An 18,377-nucleotide genomic window follows, 5' to 3' on the forward strand; every position below is an offset into this window, starting at 1 on the left:
TTGCCCTGAAAACGAGCCCACATCAGCCGCATGGGAAGTCATTTGTAGCAAGAACTGACGTTGGGAGAGTTGGGAGGCGATCTTTCTATACAGCGCATAGCCTTGCACAGGTATCAACTGTCAGTTCTTCTCTGTTTTTAGGAATTGATGTTGTTTTCAAACATTCCATCAAAGGGGCTTACTGAACGAGCTTTTTTGCTTGCTTTCAGCTCTGAGTATGTCTGATTCAACAACAACCGGTGAGCATGAAAAAACACCACAGCCGAATCCCAGCAGCACAGATGAAGCCCAAGTAGAGCCAACTGTTTTGGAAAGTGTAGCACTTGACACAGCTGATATTTATCAGGAAGTTTCATCCGAAGGAAGCCACAATGAGCCAAGGCACAGTGCCAGCACGGTGAGAATTTACTTTTTCTGGCATAGCTGCCCTGGTAACAAACATGAGGCCGTATTTCTCGCAGGATTCTAGTCTGGGAAAAGAAACTGAGCTGAAAAGATACTTCGCAAGCTCTCCGACAGCTTCTGAACAGAATGCTTGCACTTTCTTTGATTCCCTTTCTGTGAGTACTTCACCCATGATGAAGAGTGTTTCGGAGGTCAGCATGTTCCAGAACATTACCAACCCAGAAGAGATGCTCCAAGAGCCCACAGCGTCCGAATCAGTTGAACAGCCTCCTGAAGAATCTGGGGTGTTTTTTTCACTTGGCGGTGCACCAGCGGAAGGCATAGAAACAGCAACCGAGGCAATAGCAACTGATGATGCTGTAGAAATGCAAGATGCAAAAAGATGTTTAGTTCAGTTTCGTTCATCATCATATCAAGAAGGTCTGACAAACTCTCAAGAAAAAGAACAGCCTTTGCAGGCCACGACCGCTGCTGTTGATGTAGCAGTGGAAGAAAAGCCATCGTTGAGCAAATTTTTCTCGACAGAGCACAGCGGTGGAGACCAAGAAGGAAAAGCATTTTTCGACATCCTTGCAGCAAAGCTTCCAAGTTCTGATCAGCAGTCGTCAGGAAGCGCAAGTCCGACATCCGCTTTGCAGGTGACATTTCGGGTTTTATTTTTTGTAAAATGATCTTACATGTCAGCAGTCTCAGATACACACACACCATACCAGTAGCAGCATGAATGTCCATTGCTTGTGCCTGAATGACTTGAAAGTGAAATATACGCTTCATGACTTCTAACATTATTTGCTTTCTGCTTTTCTTTCTTAGGAACCATGTTTGACATCTGACATACACACAGAACAAAATTTCCTGAGCTCGTTAGATGATGCTGAAAGCTGTGCTTATGACGTGTGGATTCCCAGTGCTCAGACCAAAGAGTTTCTGATGAAACTGTCGACGTCAGAACCAGGAACCATGTTTCCAGAGAGAGACGACCTTACCATGCCTGGCATAATTATTGAGGAACATCAGGTACGTAGTATACCAGCACCTGTAATTTACAGCACGAAACTGGTAAAAAACAGGAAAAAAAGAGCTATATCGGAGCCACGGGCACAGGGGTGTACACGTGGTAATTTATTTCGCCCCTCGTAGCTACACAGCTTGTCATAAAGAGCATCACCTGGATGTGACCTATAGGTATTGCCGACACGTGTTAGCATATCCCGTGGCACTAATTTATTTTTTGTTTAGAACATAATGCTGCCACCTTTATATTAGAGATGGGACGAATCCAGAACTTCCCGAATCTGAATCCGAATCCAAGGAAGGTTCTGCGAATCCATGAATCTTATGAATCTCAAATCTTTTGAATCCTTTCTTAAAAAAAAAGAGTTTAAGAAGCCAGGGAAAAAAAAAAACACTTCTACTGAAAAGTGTTTTGAAGCAGAATTTGATATCTTTGTTTAATGAAAAATAAATTAAGTTATACCGAATGATACATAAAATGAAGTGAAAATAGCAGTTCACTTCCAGGAGAAAACATACCCCTATATAGTTATTCCTAAATGTGCTTTATTTAGCATGTTGTTTATCGACTACAGGAAATACACAGAGTTCGAGGTATCTCGTTACTGTAATTAAATTCCTTTTTTTGGATAACTTGTAACTTAACTCGGTACTTTTGCGCCGTGGTAACTTTCAGAGGAACTCGTTCCTTTTTCAGATAACATTGCCAAGCTAACTTAATTTAAGTTTCAATTTACTTTTAACTCGCTTTTCACTCCTTGCTTTCTCTCCGGTTCCATCGTGGCATTTTTCGCCCTAAAACGGGATATTCAATCAATGACAGTATTTTATTCAGGAAGTAAGAACCGCTGCCATTGAAATGAAACTGAACCATTGTGTGCCCACAGGGAGTAAGATGCAAAGCATTCGAATAGACCTCTACCAGAGAAACGTCATCATGACATTGGTAGACAAACTGAAACCGAAACAAATCGGAAGGAGAGGGCTGGGTTCCACAAACGGGCACTTATTCGCTGCCTCCCATTGAAAGAAAAGCAGAACCGAGGGTCGTGTCCCTTTAAGGGACCATATCATAATCCTCTCAAGACCGTGGCTTTCGGGCGCAACCTTGTTCACCTCTAGCTTCGAGCGTAGTCCAATTCTATCAAATTTGTGGCGCTGTCAAACACTATGACGGCATTTGTTTACAAACAAGGAGAGGTCTATTGTTGGACATAAACAAAAACGATATAAGCGTGTTGCACTCCTCCGCAGGCAACTCAAGGTCTAGCTCAACTGCTCACGTGCGCTGCACCTGCGTTATGCTATTTTGTGTCCGAAGTCACTTGGAAGTAACTCGTTCTTTTTTTTAAGTAGCTCTGTAATTGCGAGTTACATTTCTTGCTGAAGAACTTAGTTATTAATGGAAATTATCTTTATCTTATTATCTATGGAAATACATAAACTCTCAAGTTTGAATTCTTTCCATGAAACTGTTTCTTAATCAAAAGCAAAACCATGTTACTTTTAAACTTGTAATGTAAGAGTTCCTGCCTGAACTGTTTTAGTCCAGAGCAATGTAAACAAGAAACCACAACTGAAAGTTTTAAATTACTGCAGATTTTTGTTCAAAAACACCAGCATTCTCACCCGGTCAGGTTCTAGCCTACTGCATTTTAGTAGGCAGTTCACTTTCAGAAGGAAAACATACCCTTATACCTCTTCTTAGTAATTCATTTAACACGTTGTTCATTGACTACAGGAAATTCATAAACTCTAGAGTCTGAATTCTTTCCATAAAACTGAGGAACAATCAAAAGCAAAACTATGCTATTTTTAAATTTGTAATGTCGGAGCTTTATGCTGCGGTTTTGGCGCTCCGGGGCCCGCTGGCCAATCAGGCTTTCAGTGGACTCCAGAGGTGCCAGTTTTAAGAAGAGACAAACAAAGGTGGTCGGAATTCAAAAGATTCAACTCGCTGTTTTGGGCACCCGGATTTGGATTACCAAATCCCGAATCCCTGCCTAGGATTTGCAGATTCAGTTCCCTACTTTATATCCTACCATGGCATGGTATCAGCGGGAATAACTGAATGCATAAACAAAGTTCAGTGTAGATCGGATGCCTGGAAGGGTGTACACCGTCACATACCTATGGACAGCTGCGATGAACATTAATTAGCGTTTACTCAGCTGTTGGCTACCAAAATCTTGCCAGCTCAGAATGTGAGAGTAGAGCAGCAGATACACTGCCCCTAGTTCACATCTGCTGCCGATAAACATTCTGCACTGTTCTAGTGCTTCATAGGTGTGATCACATCTGTTTTCCAGAAGAGAGTCAGAAAGCCACACTGGTTGCCAGTAACTGCCCTGCACCGCTGCTGAGTAAAATGCATGATCATTCTTCATACCATACGGCAAATTTTAGTTTCTCACAGGCACCAGACTCTCCTGTTTTTTCCCTGCTGTTAGTGTGCAATATGACTGGTCATGTGGCACCGTAGACGTTCTTGTTGGAAGCTGTAGTTTGTATAGGGTAACTTATTATTACTTAGGGATTTTCTTTAATCGGAATCGGCAAAAGAGCTCCTCCTAACAACAACAACAACAAAAAAAAAATGTAGATGACACAATACATACTATTCTCAGTTGACTTGCATTGACATTTGTGCTCTTTTAAAAGGCGTACTTCAAAAGGTGATGTTGATTTTCGGAATGTGATGCTCATTTGTGGAAAAGAGTGTTCTCAGACCTCACATTTCATTTAGGGAGATGCGGTGAAAGCACTACTGTACGAGCACTTTGAACCTGAAGCAAACTATCGCGTGACCCTATCCGCGGATACCGTTCCTCAGAACGAAGACGGGCTGCGTCAGCTCATCGTAGGTGCAATTCTTCAAGCTCCCATTCCAGACGTTCTCACTCTTGTGTCGCATCGTAGGGGGCGCAGTGTTACAATGCAGCTGTGAACCTCACCATGCGACTCCTCACTCAACTGGGGCAAGGGCCCGGTGCAGGTGGACGTCCTACACGGCATAGCCCCCAGTCTTTGCAGGTTCTTATCACATTTTAACTGCTCGCTGTTGCTGGCTGGATATTTTTAGCAGCTTTATGCAGATACAGCATGTACATGTACCGTATTTACTTGTGTATAAGACGCACACTTTTTACCCAAAAAATATAGTGCCATTGAGGGGGTTTGTTCGATACGCTGGGGAAAATTGGAACCCAGCACTTAACTCCGTTAATATCCACGGCGATCTCCCCGGAATCGAATGTCGTTATTGTCCCTTATCGTCGCGATTTATTCCGCGATATCCACGGCGATCACTCCAGAATCGAACGTTGCAATTCTCCCTCACGTCGCAATTTATTCCGAGATATCCACGGCGATCGCTCCGGAATCGAACGTTGCAATTCTCCCTCACGTCGCGATTTATTCCAAGATATCCACGGCGATCGCTCCGGAATCGACCGTTGCAATTCTCCCTCACGTCGCTATTTATTCCAAGATATCCACGGCGATCGCTCCGGAATCGACCGTTGCAATTCTCCCTCACGTCGCGATTTATTCCGAGATATCCACAGCGATCGCTCCGGAATCGAACGTTGCAATTCTCCTGCACGTCGCGATTTATTCCGAGATATCCACGGCGATCGCTCCGGAATCAAACGTTGCAATTCTCCCTCACGTCACGATTTATTCCGAGATATCGACGGCGATCGCTCCGGAATCGAACGTTGCAATTCTCCCTCATGTCGCGATTTATTCTGAGATATCCGCGGCGATCTCTACGAAATCGGACGTCGCATTCTCCCTCACGTCGCTATTTATTCCGAGATACCCGCGACGATCTCTACGAAATTGGACGTCGCATTCTCCCTCGCATTGTGATTGCCCTCATCGTCGTGATTCTCCCACACTAAATCGTCTTCCATTCCATCAAGCATGGACGAAATACTTCTCTATGTCCATCGCATTCGTCGTTACTCACTCTGGCGCCAGGCGCTCCTTCTCGTTGACTGCGCGATACACTGGTTGGCGCTACGCGAGACGATCCGGCTGTGCTACTAAATGTGCGGGAAACAAAAAGGTACCAGCGTTTCGGCACTAAACTGGGGGGTGTGTGCAATATTCGAGTAAATACTGTAATATGCATGCCTTTGTTTAGTGTTATGGCACATGAGAATAATACGGTTTTGCTTTTTAATAGCTGTGGTACACCAGGTTGGCACTGTTCGTAAAACTACGGAAATTTCCGCTTGCCGAAGTGGAAGCAGAGGCATTTGGATCGCTAGACAAGCCAGACCTCTACTACGAATTTTATCCAGACACATTCCCAGGGAAAAAAGGCGAGTTGGAGTCTACGACGGTACAGAGTCGTGGCGAACCGGTATTAAAAATGAAATGCGAGTATGACTGGAGCACAAATATATAGCGATGAACATGAGCAGCATAAAAGGAAAATAAGGGATAGATAATGTTCTCTGGTGAAACCTGTCTAGGAAAAATCATTTGATCAGAATTGGGGGTTAATAATTGGGGTCAAATCTAGACGAGATGCATAAAAATTTTGTCTAATCTTTTTGTTACTGTAATGTGTAATTAGCAATGAAAAAAATTTTTTTTTTCCAAGGTACACACCATGACCTCCCAGATCATAGCGATCATGTCACTCACATCCCTCCTCAGCACCGCAATTTGAAGGTTAGCGGCGGCGCTGGTCCCTCATTGGTGCAGGCCCCTTTCTTGCTTTTTGAATTAGGTACTATAGCACCTTCAACGCAAGCTTGCATTAAGATTTTTGTACACGCATTGCATGTCCCACAGTGTATGTGTTATTGCAAAAGATTAAAAACTGCAGTTTGATGCGAGTTGTAGCGTTGCTGTCGTCTGCTGCTTCTGCTGTTCAAAATTCAAATTTTAACTGTCCAATCATGATGGAGATCCTGGCAGGCCGATGTGCAACTCCCCTAGTGGATCATGCGGGCGGGACACTACATAGGGGTTGTACATTATGACCTGGTTGGCATAATCTAATATCACGACCTCCTAGATTATAGCGACCATGTCATATTGACACCTTCCCAACGTCGCATTTGGAAACTAGCGATGGCACTACTCATCGGCCCGGTTATTGCTTCCTGAATTTCTACAGTACTTTGTACTTTCGCAAGCCTTAGTATTTTTGTACAAGCGGAGGATGTCCCACGAGAGATGCTTCTTTCTAAAGTTGATTATCATCATCATTCTACGAGTTTTCATAGGAGCTGTTGCTGTCGTCTGCTACGGCTGTCGTACATCCGCTTCTGCGCATTCAAAATTCAAATTTCGATTGTCCAATCATGACGTACATCTCGCGGGCCGATGAGTAGCGCCCCTAGCGGATCGTGTGTACGGGGTTCTCATAGGGGTTGCCGATTATGACGTGGTCGCTATAATCTAGTTGGTTGTGAATGTAATGTGTCCGGAAAGACCTGTAAAGATGGCGCCGTTTTTGGTTAAATGGACGGCTGGCCAATTGGTACTTGGTCTAGTGCTCTAATCCACCCTACTTCGCCTATTTATGAGCATACATCAGATTATAAATGTTTCTCTATTGATTATTTATGTTTTTTAGGCACATTATCCCTCTGAATATTTGTAGGGTCCATGGTGCCATTCTCGTTCCGTCTGCTTTTGGCTGAGCTTCCACAGTTTCAGGGTAACCATCATACTGCTTTAAACAACCTCTACAGGCTGCTTGAAGTGGTGCACCGGGTAAAGTTGTCGCCGTGCTTTTCTAGATCCAACATTGTGAATTTTGCTTTGCAAAATCTTCCTGCAGATCCTAGCCAACCTGACCAATGGCACTGCCGAGGACGGTAGTCTCTTGGATGTAGGTGAACAGGTGAGACAAGGTGAGAGACGTTACTGTATGTGAATTTTTTTAAAAGTAGCCAGACACAAATGGCAAGTTTTTTGCATGCTTCCTTCTTTCTCTAGCCTCTATAAAGCTGTGGGAAGAGCGTGAGTGCAAAGTCTACTTTGCAATCCTCAACTGCGTCCTTAGCCAAAAGGTAACATCTGCATGTTGTCCTTCTGGCAGCGGCTAATTCTAACAACCGCATCACCAATGTCGGACTACTTTTGTGCTCCATTTCAGGATTATGTCGTGGCAATCAAAGTGGCAAGGTTGCTCCTAGAGCACAACAGCGGAAGGCGTCCGCAGCTGTACTCCGCAATAGGGCGTATTTACCTTCAGGTAGTGTTTCTGTTAAGCATTGCAAGTGATAACCTGAGACAATAACGAGGGTGCAACAATATTGTCCCTTTGTCCTCTTATTGTGACACCTCACCCCATGTTTTCATATCACCTGGCTATACCAGTGCGACGACGTGCGTTTAAAAGGAGAGTCCGGTGCTCTCGACTGATTTTAGATAAAAATTGTGTAAGCTGCATGTAGTTAGATAAGCTGACATGCGCAGAAACCATTCCTTGTGACAGAGTTGCGGCTTGTTCTGTGTGTCCTTTGTCTTTGTTTCACATTGTCACTAGCAAAGATTTGTACTGTAGATATCTTTCTTTGGGTGATCAGTTTCTTGCTAATTTTCAATCAGCTGTTCCTGAGCATATTTGCATGGACCTGACATCACGATCAGAAGGCCTCTTTATTTTATTTTTTCTGCAATGAACTCAAAGTTCTGCCAGGGCTTCAGTACGACAGTTATACTCTGTGCAAGTAGGTCAGCTGTTTGTGCAGTTTCCCTCCCTCTCTCAAATAGGGGGGAAAAGCTCAAGGTCCGGAGCATTCTGTGCGCTCACGCAGAGTACCGTAGAGGTCTATGAGTACTCCTTAGTGCTCCCTTGTCAGTTTACCCTCTCTGATGGGCGGAGACAAACTGCTGTCGTGTATTGCTGTCAGGTTTGCCCCCTGAAGTGGAAACTTATTAGTGGATAGGCCTGCACCCCTAATACTGGCTCTGATAGTTGTGACATATTTACTGTTCTGTTAGCTGAACCATAATCCTGTAAAAGATGGATGCTTCTAGAATAGCTAAGTCAGATGGAGAGCTTCGAAAAATTGTGCGTGGGTAAGTAGCAAGGATTGCTACCGGCACTGTGCATGGATCGAAGATGCTGACATCATTACTCCGCTACTTCAAGCTCCGATAACAGCTACCTTCTCCAGAAAGCAAAAATAAATGTGTATGCTAGTGCAGCATATTTATTTGTTGTGGTGTGGACAACTTATCTGGCAATGGCATATTTTAGTCAGGATAATTGCCGATTATCCCCCATGTACGATTTTTTGCGACTATTTCTGTGTGGCAGAATTTGTGAATATTTATACCCTTTCTCTTATGCACATTAGTATAAATATATCTACCAAGTGTTCAATGTACCGCACCTGAGGAAGGACGGACTCCGTCCGAAAGCTTGTTCTTTAGTGAAATAAATTATTTAAATGTTTCAACCTCTTTAAATACTTATCTTATTCACTTTCGAGTGCTAGACTTTTCCCATTTTTGCCTGTTAGTTTCCGTTACGAATATTAATACATTTACAGTGTGTATCATCCAGCTCATTTGGTGCTCCAAGTATTGCTTCTGTTGTTGCAACTTTAAGTGTCTCATACTGACTTGCAGTTTGGTGATGTGGAAACAGCACAGGGACAGTTTCATAAAGCGGAAGGGCTCTACCAAAACATGGGTCTTGAAGGACGTCTTGAAATCCTTCTCAATAAGTATGCATAGATAAATAAATATAATTTTGGTTTTGCAGACTTTCCTCCCACATTGAATTGTGCATTCTTTGTCGTCTGACACTTCGTCTTCTGTTCTTAGGGGCATGATCGCATTGGCGCTAAACAACTACAGCGAGGCCTATCAGCATTACGAAGATGCAAGCAAATTGCAGCCGAAAAATCCACTGGTAATATACGGGGCTTCACAAGGCCTTTTATATCTTAACAGACCATATTGGTGCACACGTGCAGTCGGCAGTGAGAAGGGCAGTTTATGAGACTAATATGCAAGTGCAGTCACCGACCTGAAATTTGCACTTGAGACGTTCTTCACCGCTCGACGCAGCCACGAAGTTCTGGAGGACTATACTGTCTCTGAGAGAGGTGCCTCCACAGTGGAATCCTCTTGTGGCTTTGGCTTAAAGTGCAAAATTTTCTCCCCGCGGAACGAAAGATGTAGTTACCTTCGCACCAACACAAAAGGAATGGGAATCATACATTTTGTCGTTCGTGTTTTATGAGTGGAAGAACCTGCAATTTACAGTTTCCCTCAACGTCTTAAGAAGGCCAACATTGCGGAGCACGCTCTCATTGGTCTCCTCAAATGTTTTGTTCAATCATTACAGGAGATTGTTTGAGTAGACCAGTCCGAGGCCTCTCCGCACTGTCGGACTTCTTCAGAAGGAGGGGGTTGTGGTTACATTGTGGTTTCTTTTGCTCATAGATCACGAACGGAACAACGAATGAGTCCAGTTCCTTTTGTGTTGAAGTCAAGGTAACTGTGTTTTTCATTCTGCAAGAAGGCACTTTTAATCTTTAGTGTCCCTTTAAAGGTGTTAACAAAAACACACTCGCCATGGAGAGATTTGAACTTGCTTGACCTCTTAGACAGGCCCATTGGCACCGTTAAAGAGGCTGCATCGCTTCATCCCAAGTTACTCCAAATATGTGAGACAGTTATTTGCATCAATGTTTGCATCCTGCGATCCACGTTTTACAGCAAAAAGGGTAATTTTTTATAAGGGTAATGATAATTGTAATAATTCAATAAGGGTAGTTTTACAGCGTAAAGGGACCTTTCTTGAAGAAACAGCTTTACTTTCTGTATACAAACCCCAGCTCGATTTTCAGCTCTTCATGCGTTCAGCCGTTGCCACTGCGAGTGTGCCCGATGACTTGTTCTCAGTGTCAAAATTCCATAACCTTGCAACCTTACGTACGCAGTTCGTCAACAACATGGCCGTCTGTCTCCTCTACATGGGAAGACTACAAGACGCTGTCACGCTCTTGGAAGACGCAGTCCACGGAAGCCCGGCTCTGTGCCTGCATGAGGGCCTTCTTTTCAACGTGTGCACCCTGTACGAACTTCAGTCCTCCGAAGCGTTACAGAAAAAGCGCACGATGCTAAAGACGGTCGCGCGCCATGCTGGCGATTCCTTCAACATCGCGTCACTGAAAATGCAGACGGCCGCGGGAACGCCTGCCAAGACGTGAGTTGAAAGACTCGTGCGTACAGGGGAACAGATACTGGTGCATCAGGAATGGGAGGAACTTCCAAGATTTCTGGACAGCAGTACCACTAGGCAAGGTATGTTCCGTCACTCTAGTGGTACAGGCAGCGTGGACGGTGCTTCAAAAGGACACTAGCAAATTATACTAGGATACTTATTTTATATGCACGAGGACAACTGAATGCAAACGGAGGGAGGACCGAACGCACAACTCTGTGTGTGTGTGTGTGGCAGACCTGTAAAAATTAAAATTTGGAAGAAATGGAGTGGCAATTACATGCTCGTAAAGGTAATTAAATTACATATTACATGCAAAGTACCGTAATCGAGTTATACCAAGTTACATTCATTTCAATTTAATTTTGATGCATAACTTTATTCTTTTTCTGAGGAACTTTGTGATGTCTCCACCGTTGATTTCTTATGGACTACACGGAATAGACTTACAACATGACAAGACTTTCGGCATGCAAAAGCACATCTCCTACTATTAGAACGTGCCCCTAATAGCCTTGTCTCTTTGTGAATGAATAAAAATGAATAGAAATTGGACATCGCGAAAATGGTTCCAAGATTTAAAATGAAGGTATATCCAAAATTGCATGCAAAATAATTCCAAAAGTAGTAATTACTGAGCAATAATTAGTTACTGAGAATGTAATTTGTTACTTTACAGATCTGGTGTGCGGTTGTCTGTCTGTTCCTTTCTGTGTTTGCATTGGAGTGTCACAGACTATAGTAGCCAACAAGTCAAACACCTTGCATTCATACTTCAGAATTTCAATACTATTTACTTTTATATGGCAGTGCTTTTGGTGGATAATGTTGCCGAAGCATCTGCAGCCCAGACTAGCCATCGTAAATGCGTATGTATCATGCAAGCAGTAAGATGTCCACATCTGTCGCACATTTCTAACGGGTGTGGCAATGCAGTCTACATACAATTTACTGACATAATTCGCATTCTGTCCACAAAGCGAAACTGTCATGCACAAAGCAAAGCTAGGACTGCTATTGAAATTAAAACAGTTTGTCGCAAAGGTATCAAGACTCTATTCATGTCACACATGCACATTTGACACCTAAAACTTTGTTTACACAGATGCATGATGATGCTACTATACGTTGCTAATCCCTGAGAGTCTGAAAGTTACCAAAAGGTTACACTACAACTGTAGAATTTGCAACGAACTTCACAAACTATAAAAGGCGTTATGATACTTCAGTATTTAGAAAGGGAAGTGCCTAAATTAATTGAAACCTCTCCTAGATACACATTCCCCTACTAAAGACAGCTGGATTCCTCCACTAAGCTTCAACATTCTTACTTCAATACGTACAGTCAAACTCCTTTACAACGAAACTCAGGGGACAGCAAAAAAAAAAAATCGCAGTAAAGGTATTTTCGTTAAAAAGAATGTCCATTATTGGACATATAGGGCTCCAGCGGGACCGCAAAAAAATTTGCTGTAGTGGTATTTTCGTTAAAAAGGTGTTCGGTATAAAGGAGTTTGACTGTATCTGAATATCTGTGGTCAGATATTTTTTTAAGTATGAAAACAGTTTTTCAATTATGTAGAATAACTGGCAATATATTTTTGGTTGCCTGTTGCCCTCATTAATTTTCATTAATAGACTTTTTAATTACGACCCAATGATTGGGCCAATATAGCGCAAGGAAATTTTGTTACGTATAACTCAAGAGGGAACCTTTGCAATCTCCCATTACAACGTGACTACAGAGTGTTAGATGAACACACTTCACAGGCACATTTCACCATTATGCTGCTACGTTGTGACAGTAAGAAAAACTTTAACAGAAAAATAATTTTATTCCAAAAATAAGCACTACAGGCATGGCCAATCTGCTTACATGTATACGAAAAACAAGCGAATTTGGCACAACACAGGGCTGATAAAAAATAAACTTGTAACCCTGTAGCTGTAGTTACAAAATAGGTGTTGCCTGACTAGATAACAGACGAGAACAAAATCCAGCTAAATGCCCACACGTGAAAGGAAAACCAAAACACCCTGTAAATCAGACGGACTCAAGGCACTACATATCCAGTGCATCAACTTGGTGTATCTCCAGCTCCGCTCCAGTCCACAAAGCCTCTTGGATTTTGTGTCTGCCAGTGCCACATGTCCTTGCCTAGAATAATAAATAAATAAATTAAATAAATTATTGTGGGCACAGCATTTCTACCTTGCAAAACAAACACCAAATCGACGTACATACACGTGCGACAGACATTGCATATTCTCACTCAGTTGGTACCACATTGTTTTGTGCTTTTTCTTAGGTCGCAATCTTAGAAATCATTTAACGGGGCTCTAAATTACAAACATTCATCCTCGCAGGATGAAAGATACAGCTACGTTGCGTTGCATCGTTCATTCATTCGGTGATTTACAAGCGAGAGAAAACTGCAACTTACTATCCTTCTCGGTCTCCTCCTCAAGAAGCCAGATAATGTGGGAGACCACGGATTGGCCTCCTCAGGCAGTCTCTCGCTTTGATTGGACAATTTGTTGAGGAGACCAATGAGAGACACCTTCTCGAGAAGGAGATGGAGAGCGTAAATTGCGGTTTCTTTCGCTCACAAATCACGAACGCCGCAATAATGAATCCTGTTCCTTTTGTGTTGATGTCAAGGTAACGGCACCTTTCATTCCGTGAGGAGAAATTTTTACACCTTAGTGCCCTTTAAAGGGACAGCTTTATAGCTGTTGACTGATTTTTAGATCAGAGCTGTATTCCTCTGTAAGTTATGTGCAGATGCCAAATTCATCTGGCAAAACGTTCTAGTATTTTGGATAAACAAGGAAAACGAATGGCGGGTTCACATTGAGTTTTGGATTCACAGTGGCAATAAGCATGAACTATTGCAACTTTGCAGATGTCACATGGATGTGTAATTCAGGGCTGTTTGGAAATACATTAAAATCTAATCTGCAAGTTCTGTCTCACTTCATTTGGCTTGAGTGCTTGGTAGAATAGAAACCGAAAGTTATGAACAGTGACATCATGGTAGTAAAAGTGCCAGTAAAAAAAAATATAAATAAATAAATAGTATTCATTAAATTTTATTTGTTTATTTATACTACTAGCTTTGCGGGTGTTGTAGGAGTGGAAAACAAAACGATACAAAAATTCTTGTGCACTCTGAAATTTTCAAAAATTACAGAATCATCCTGGTAAGCTCTGCCAGAGAGGTTGCACTCACGGCGCTTGCCGTAAGGCTTTTCCACTGGGATGTACGGTATGGGAAGAACGAATATTTGAAGAAGTGGTCTTGTAGGAAACAGTTTATAGGTCTTATTATGCTTCTTCCTTGTGATAGAGGAGCTATCTCGTCGTAAACTACCGGGTTTGAGAAATATGAGAAATACTGTTAATATTCCCAGAAAAATCGTTCATAAATAGAGGTTTGGAATAAGGAAGGGAAAGGGTCTTGTGCCCCACGGCACCATTCATAAAGTGAGGGAATTCATAAACTGAGGGTTCATAAACAGAGGGTTGACTGTATCTTCAACAACACTTTGTTTATTATTAACGATGGTAGACACTTACACATTTGGAAGAGATCTCTTTCTGCTTTCCATCCGAGCTCCTTCTCTGCCAGCTCAGGCACTGCGTACAGCTCATCCACGTCACCCGCACGACGACCCACTATTTTGTAAGGCACTTTTGTCCCTGTTGCCTTCTCAAAGGTTTTCACCACATCTAGCACGGAATAGCCTTTGCCTGTGCCCAGGTTGTAAGCCTGAAAGCATTACATGAGATACCCTCGTTGGAACAAACCGCATGACGGTACATAGGAAGCTCCCATATAAATATAGCTCTACCCATATAAATACAGGAATGCTGAAATATAGCTCTACTTCAGTTACTTCTCTTAAGGGACAAACCCGCAAATATTTTTAATTTCTGGAAAATAGCTGAGGAGGAAAAACATTTCGCACTCTGTTCACTCACCCACACGTGAAAGCATGTAAAAATATACCTTATCAAATCAATACATGTATTGTCCTTACCTTGCAGCCTGAAATTTCTTTTGTGACTAGTTTGTCCAGTGCGGCAACGTGACCTTTGGCAAGATCGATGACGTGGATGTAATCTCTGACACCTGAGTTTTGTAATTACAAAAGAGAGAGACTATTGGTTGAGGTCCAGCAGCATTCAATGCTTTCCTCAATCCTAGCATGAACAGCAGGTTAAGCTGGCAGGAAAACTGTCAAAGCAGCATCCAGAGCTCCACAGCTGGCATTTTTGTAGGTCATCTCATGCTCACTCTGTCATGGCAGCATGCAAGATACTTTCTGTATCCTGCTTCATAGTAGGCTGATAATACAAAGATAACTTCAAAAATGTGCTGTGCATTTCAATGCAGTGCAAGATGGCTCTGAATTAACACACTGAACATGAGTAGTTTTCAAACACCATCACTGTACCTAAGCTACTGACAGCCAATCTCATTATTGGTAGTATTTATGTACAAGCACATTATGTCAAATGAATGACATCAAGTTTGTTCAAAACAGAACCATGAGGGGCATCTCTTAACTGAATAAATCACTGCCTCTCTGCCAATCACGGCAGGTCCTCTCCAACATCATACTGTTTTTCTTTGTTTTTTTTAGGAAAATCAATCAGCAGCATTCCTTCGTTTATTTAGACTTTCATCTCAACAGTTCTTAAAAATCATGAACACTCTCTCGGTTAAGTGTTCGGCATGAAAGCATACAGTTCTTACCTGTGCCGTCTTTGGTCTTGAAGTCATTGCCATACACTGAAAGTTCCGGAAGCTTTCCAATGGCTACTTGGCTTACATAGGGCATGAGATTGTTTGGTATCCCCTGCGGATCTTCACCAATGTATCCAGTTTCGTGCGCCCCAACTGGGTTGAAGTAACGCAGCAGCACGATCGTCCAGCCCTGTATGTATTGCATGTTGCGTTTATTATACAGGGTGCCCCAATTAACATGCACCAAGATTTAAAGAAGACTAAGCCAGCGCAGCGAACCCAAACGTTTTTCAATTTGTCTTCAGCTCCAGAGTTCACATATATCGGATCGATTAACCAGTTCAGGGGCTGTAAACCGGTTCGAGGTCCTAATATGCTACAAAATTTTAGATAGCCACTAAAAATGCTATTTTTATGCATTTATTTGTTTTTCGACCAACAGAACCCCCTTTCATCCCTTCCCCGAGCAACATGCCGCCAATCTAGGCAGAGAGACCACTCGAATCCCCACGTTACCCCCACAACACACCAACCTGAACCGAACCGGTATCCCAAACCGGTAACCGAAGTTTTCAGATTGGTTCGGTTCCGGTTCAGCTACGAGATGGCGCTAGTAGTTCCGGTTCAGTTCCAGCTTAAAGTTACGGTTAATTCCGGGTTTTGGTTCGACGCTCCGAACTGAGCACTCCATGCGTCAGCAGTCGTGTAGGCTAGTCGCCAGCATTTTGCAATTAATCATAATTAATAATTATGCAAAAATAAATAATAATTAATAATGACATTAATTAATAAAAACCATTCAATAAAAGGTATGAATAACTACCATTTAAAATACTTGTGCAAAGGTAGAGGTGTCAATCGGAAACGTGTCGAGTGCCTTGAATGGGTGAAAAATACTGCTTGATAATGTGTACATGCCCTGCAATTACAGGACAGCCATTGTTTCATTGTTTTAGCCATTTTTTTATTGACAGGACACATGTTCACGTGGTATTCCACACGATTTCCACGATCCACACAAATCGTACTTTGTGGGAAACAGCTTGGTGGGAAGTTTCTGTGGACCTTTGATTTTTTGTTTTACCCTAAGATTTTAAAAGCTCACTAATTATCTTATCAGATTAATTAATTAGGCACAATGAAACAATACCAGCGACTAGGATACATGAATGCTGATGGCATTCAATTCGTTTCACTTGCGTACAGCGTTCAATGTTTTTTAAAAATCTCCGTGCAGGTTACTTATACACCCGGTATAACACCGACCACAGTGATCAAACACCGTAATCAGCATACCTCCTCCGACGAAAAGAGATCTTTCAGCATCTCCTCGATGAAATACTTTGTCCTGCCGTATGGGTTGGTACAGTTGCGACCAGTGGGGTGGTCTTCATCCAGCGGCAGATACTGCGGAACTCCATAGACTGTGCACGAACTTGAGAAGATAAGCTGACGTACATCGTATTTCTTCATCACCTGCAGTGAAAAAGAAGTAGTAAGAGCATGCCTATTTACATGGCAACATGATGATGATGATGATCTTGTTGGCTGTGCCCTTTGTAACGGGTGGTCACGGCAGTGAGCTCCATCATCCAACATACCTCCATCAGGTTGATGGTGCTGACCATGTTGTTTCGATAATAGTCCAAAGGAATTTTCCACGATTCTCCCACGGACTTCAATGCAGCAAAGTGGATCACACAATCGAACTTGTGCTGAAACAAGAAGTTTCTCCCTATTTACTTTGCCAATTAACAGTAGAACTGCGTGTGAGATTTAGATAATTGGTTCAGATCACTACCTTCTCAAAAATTTTGTCTAGGCCTTCTTCATCGAGCAGATCCAGTTTATAGAAAATGCTCCTCTTGCCTGTGAGTTCGTGTACCCTACGTAAGCTTTCTGGAATGTCTCCATCTCTTGCTGGAAGAAAGAAGGAGCGAAGGCTGAAGACACCGGAACAACACGACTGAATAGAACAATCAAGTAAACGGATGCCCCAAGAAGGATAGGATATTTTAAGGTACTTGAGACATATAACGTCCAGTAATATCCAACAAGATTTTAATCACATATTTGATGTTTGACAATAGCACTGTCAAATCTATGTCCAAATCTCTCCCCAACTGCTAAGAGATCCCTGAACTTCGAACGCGCATCGCCTATCTATGTGCTGTGCACCAGTACTTTGGTAATACGATACATATATAGTCTACACCGCGAAACCTCAGCGTCGTATGCATTATTTTGCGCTCATGGTATGTCTCTATAATAACAGACAGGTGAAACAGATTTTTGTCCACTAACCTGGATGAGCGTTGATGAAATTGTCCACTGCGACAACATCGTAGCCAGCATTCAGAATCTCTAGAATCGTGTGACTGCCAACGTACCCAGCTCCACCGGTTACAAATATTTTGCCTTTACTCATGATCTAAACGGAGAAGCACGATGTTACGACATGTACAATTTCTCTGTCTTTCCGCGTCATCAGAATTGTTCCTCTTCTTGGGTCGCCTGCACTTCTGCTACAATTAGCGAAAAATCGCGCATCAAGAGCGTCTGCTAGTTGCATCGTTTTTCGCCTCCGGGCATATTGCAAATACAGGCTTACCTCTAGCGAAGATAAGATGTACTGACGGAATAAATGATATGTATGTGGTCTGATGCACTTGCATCCGAGATCCTTAGCAAGTTCTTTGATCAAAGTTCATGTTTACGTGTCCGTTCGCTCATAGAATGCCCAGTTGGAATGTGAAGCTTGGCCATGACCTCATCCACGTTCGCACCTGGTCCACCTGATTCTTAGGTGGCGCGCAGTGTCTTATATAAAACATATAACTTGATACAGATGTTGCTAAAAGTAATTAGTTTACGAGATAATGTGTTCACGTTATTATATAATAAATGAAATGCTCGAAAGTTGATTTAGGTTCATTATGAACGATTTCATATAATCGTCACGACGATGAGGCCTTAAACAATCCGGAAAT

General features: G+C 42.5%; 2 protein-coding genes across 2 annotated transcripts; one reads left to right on the forward strand and one right to left on the reverse strand.

Moving 5' to 3' along the window:
• Nucleotides 1-25: 25 nt before the first annotated feature.
• LOC135399277 (trafficking protein particle complex subunit 12-like) lies at nucleotides 26-11,676 on the forward strand. The gene is made up of 14 exons (XM_064631115.1): nucleotides 26-110; nucleotides 210-397; nucleotides 462-1,043; nucleotides 1,219-1,422; nucleotides 4,166-4,279; nucleotides 4,339-4,452; nucleotides 5,612-5,750; nucleotides 7,046-7,158; nucleotides 7,226-7,298; nucleotides 7,384-7,457; nucleotides 7,544-7,642; nucleotides 9,028-9,125; nucleotides 9,226-9,313; nucleotides 10,350-11,676. Exons 2-14 carry the CDS (start codon nucleotides 218-220, stop codon nucleotides 10,617-10,619), a joined length of 2,148 nt encoding a protein of 715 aa, XP_064487185.1. The 5' UTR covers nucleotides 26-110; nucleotides 210-217; the 3' UTR covers nucleotides 10,620-11,676.
• A 772-nt stretch (nucleotides 11,677-12,448) lies between these two features.
• LOC135399278 (UDP-glucose 4-epimerase-like) lies at nucleotides 12,449-18,169 on the reverse strand. The gene is made up of 9 exons (XM_064631116.1): nucleotides 17,999-18,169; nucleotides 17,692-17,818; nucleotides 17,189-17,307; nucleotides 16,989-17,102; nucleotides 16,684-16,863; nucleotides 15,397-15,577; nucleotides 14,678-14,769; nucleotides 14,214-14,406; nucleotides 12,449-12,791 (listed from the first exon to the last, which is right to left on the reverse strand). Exons 2-9 carry the CDS (start codon nucleotides 17,813-17,815, stop codon nucleotides 12,712-12,714), a joined length of 1,083 nt encoding a protein of 360 aa, XP_064487186.1. The 5' UTR covers nucleotides 17,816-17,818; nucleotides 17,999-18,169; the 3' UTR covers nucleotides 12,449-12,711.
• Between the last annotated feature and the right edge of the window lie 208 nt (nucleotides 18,170-18,377).

This window comes from Ornithodoros turicata, chromosome 6, assembly GCF_037126465.1.
Source record: "Ornithodoros turicata isolate Travis chromosome 6, ASM3712646v1, whole genome shotgun sequence".
Taxonomy (NCBI): Eukaryota; Metazoa; Arthropoda; class Arachnida; order Ixodida; family Argasidae; genus Ornithodoros; species Ornithodoros turicata.

What these genes read in the sequence shown, in the direction of transcription:
- LOC135399278 (XM_064631116.1), bottom strand. Translation starts at nt 17,815, where the DNA reads ATGAGTAAAGGCAAAATATTTGTAACCGGTGGAGCTGGGTACGTTGGC. An exon ending in TTTCATCAACGCTCATCCAG is followed by an intron (nt 17,308 to 17,691) that starts GTTAGTGGACAA and finishes TCTTTCTTCCAG; the next exon opens with CAAGAGATGGAGACATTCCA. An exon ending in AAGAAATTTCAGGCTGCAAG is followed by an intron (nt 14,407 to 14,677) that starts GTAAGGACAATA and finishes TAATGCTTTCAG; the next exon opens with GCTTACAACCTGGGCACAGG.
- LOC135399277 (XM_064631115.1), top strand. Translation starts at nt 218, where the DNA reads ATGTCTGATTCAACAACAACCGGTGAGCATGAAAAAACACCACAGCCG. An exon ending in CACATTCCCAGGGAAAAAAG is followed by an intron (nt 5,751 to 7,045) that starts GCGAGTTGGAGT and finishes GAATATTTGTAG; the next exon opens with GGTCCATGGTGCCATTCTCG. An exon ending in AGGTGAACAGGTGAGACAAG is followed by an intron (nt 7,299 to 7,383) that starts GTGAGAGACGTT and finishes TTCTTTCTCTAG; the next exon opens with CCTCTATAAAGCTGTGGGAA.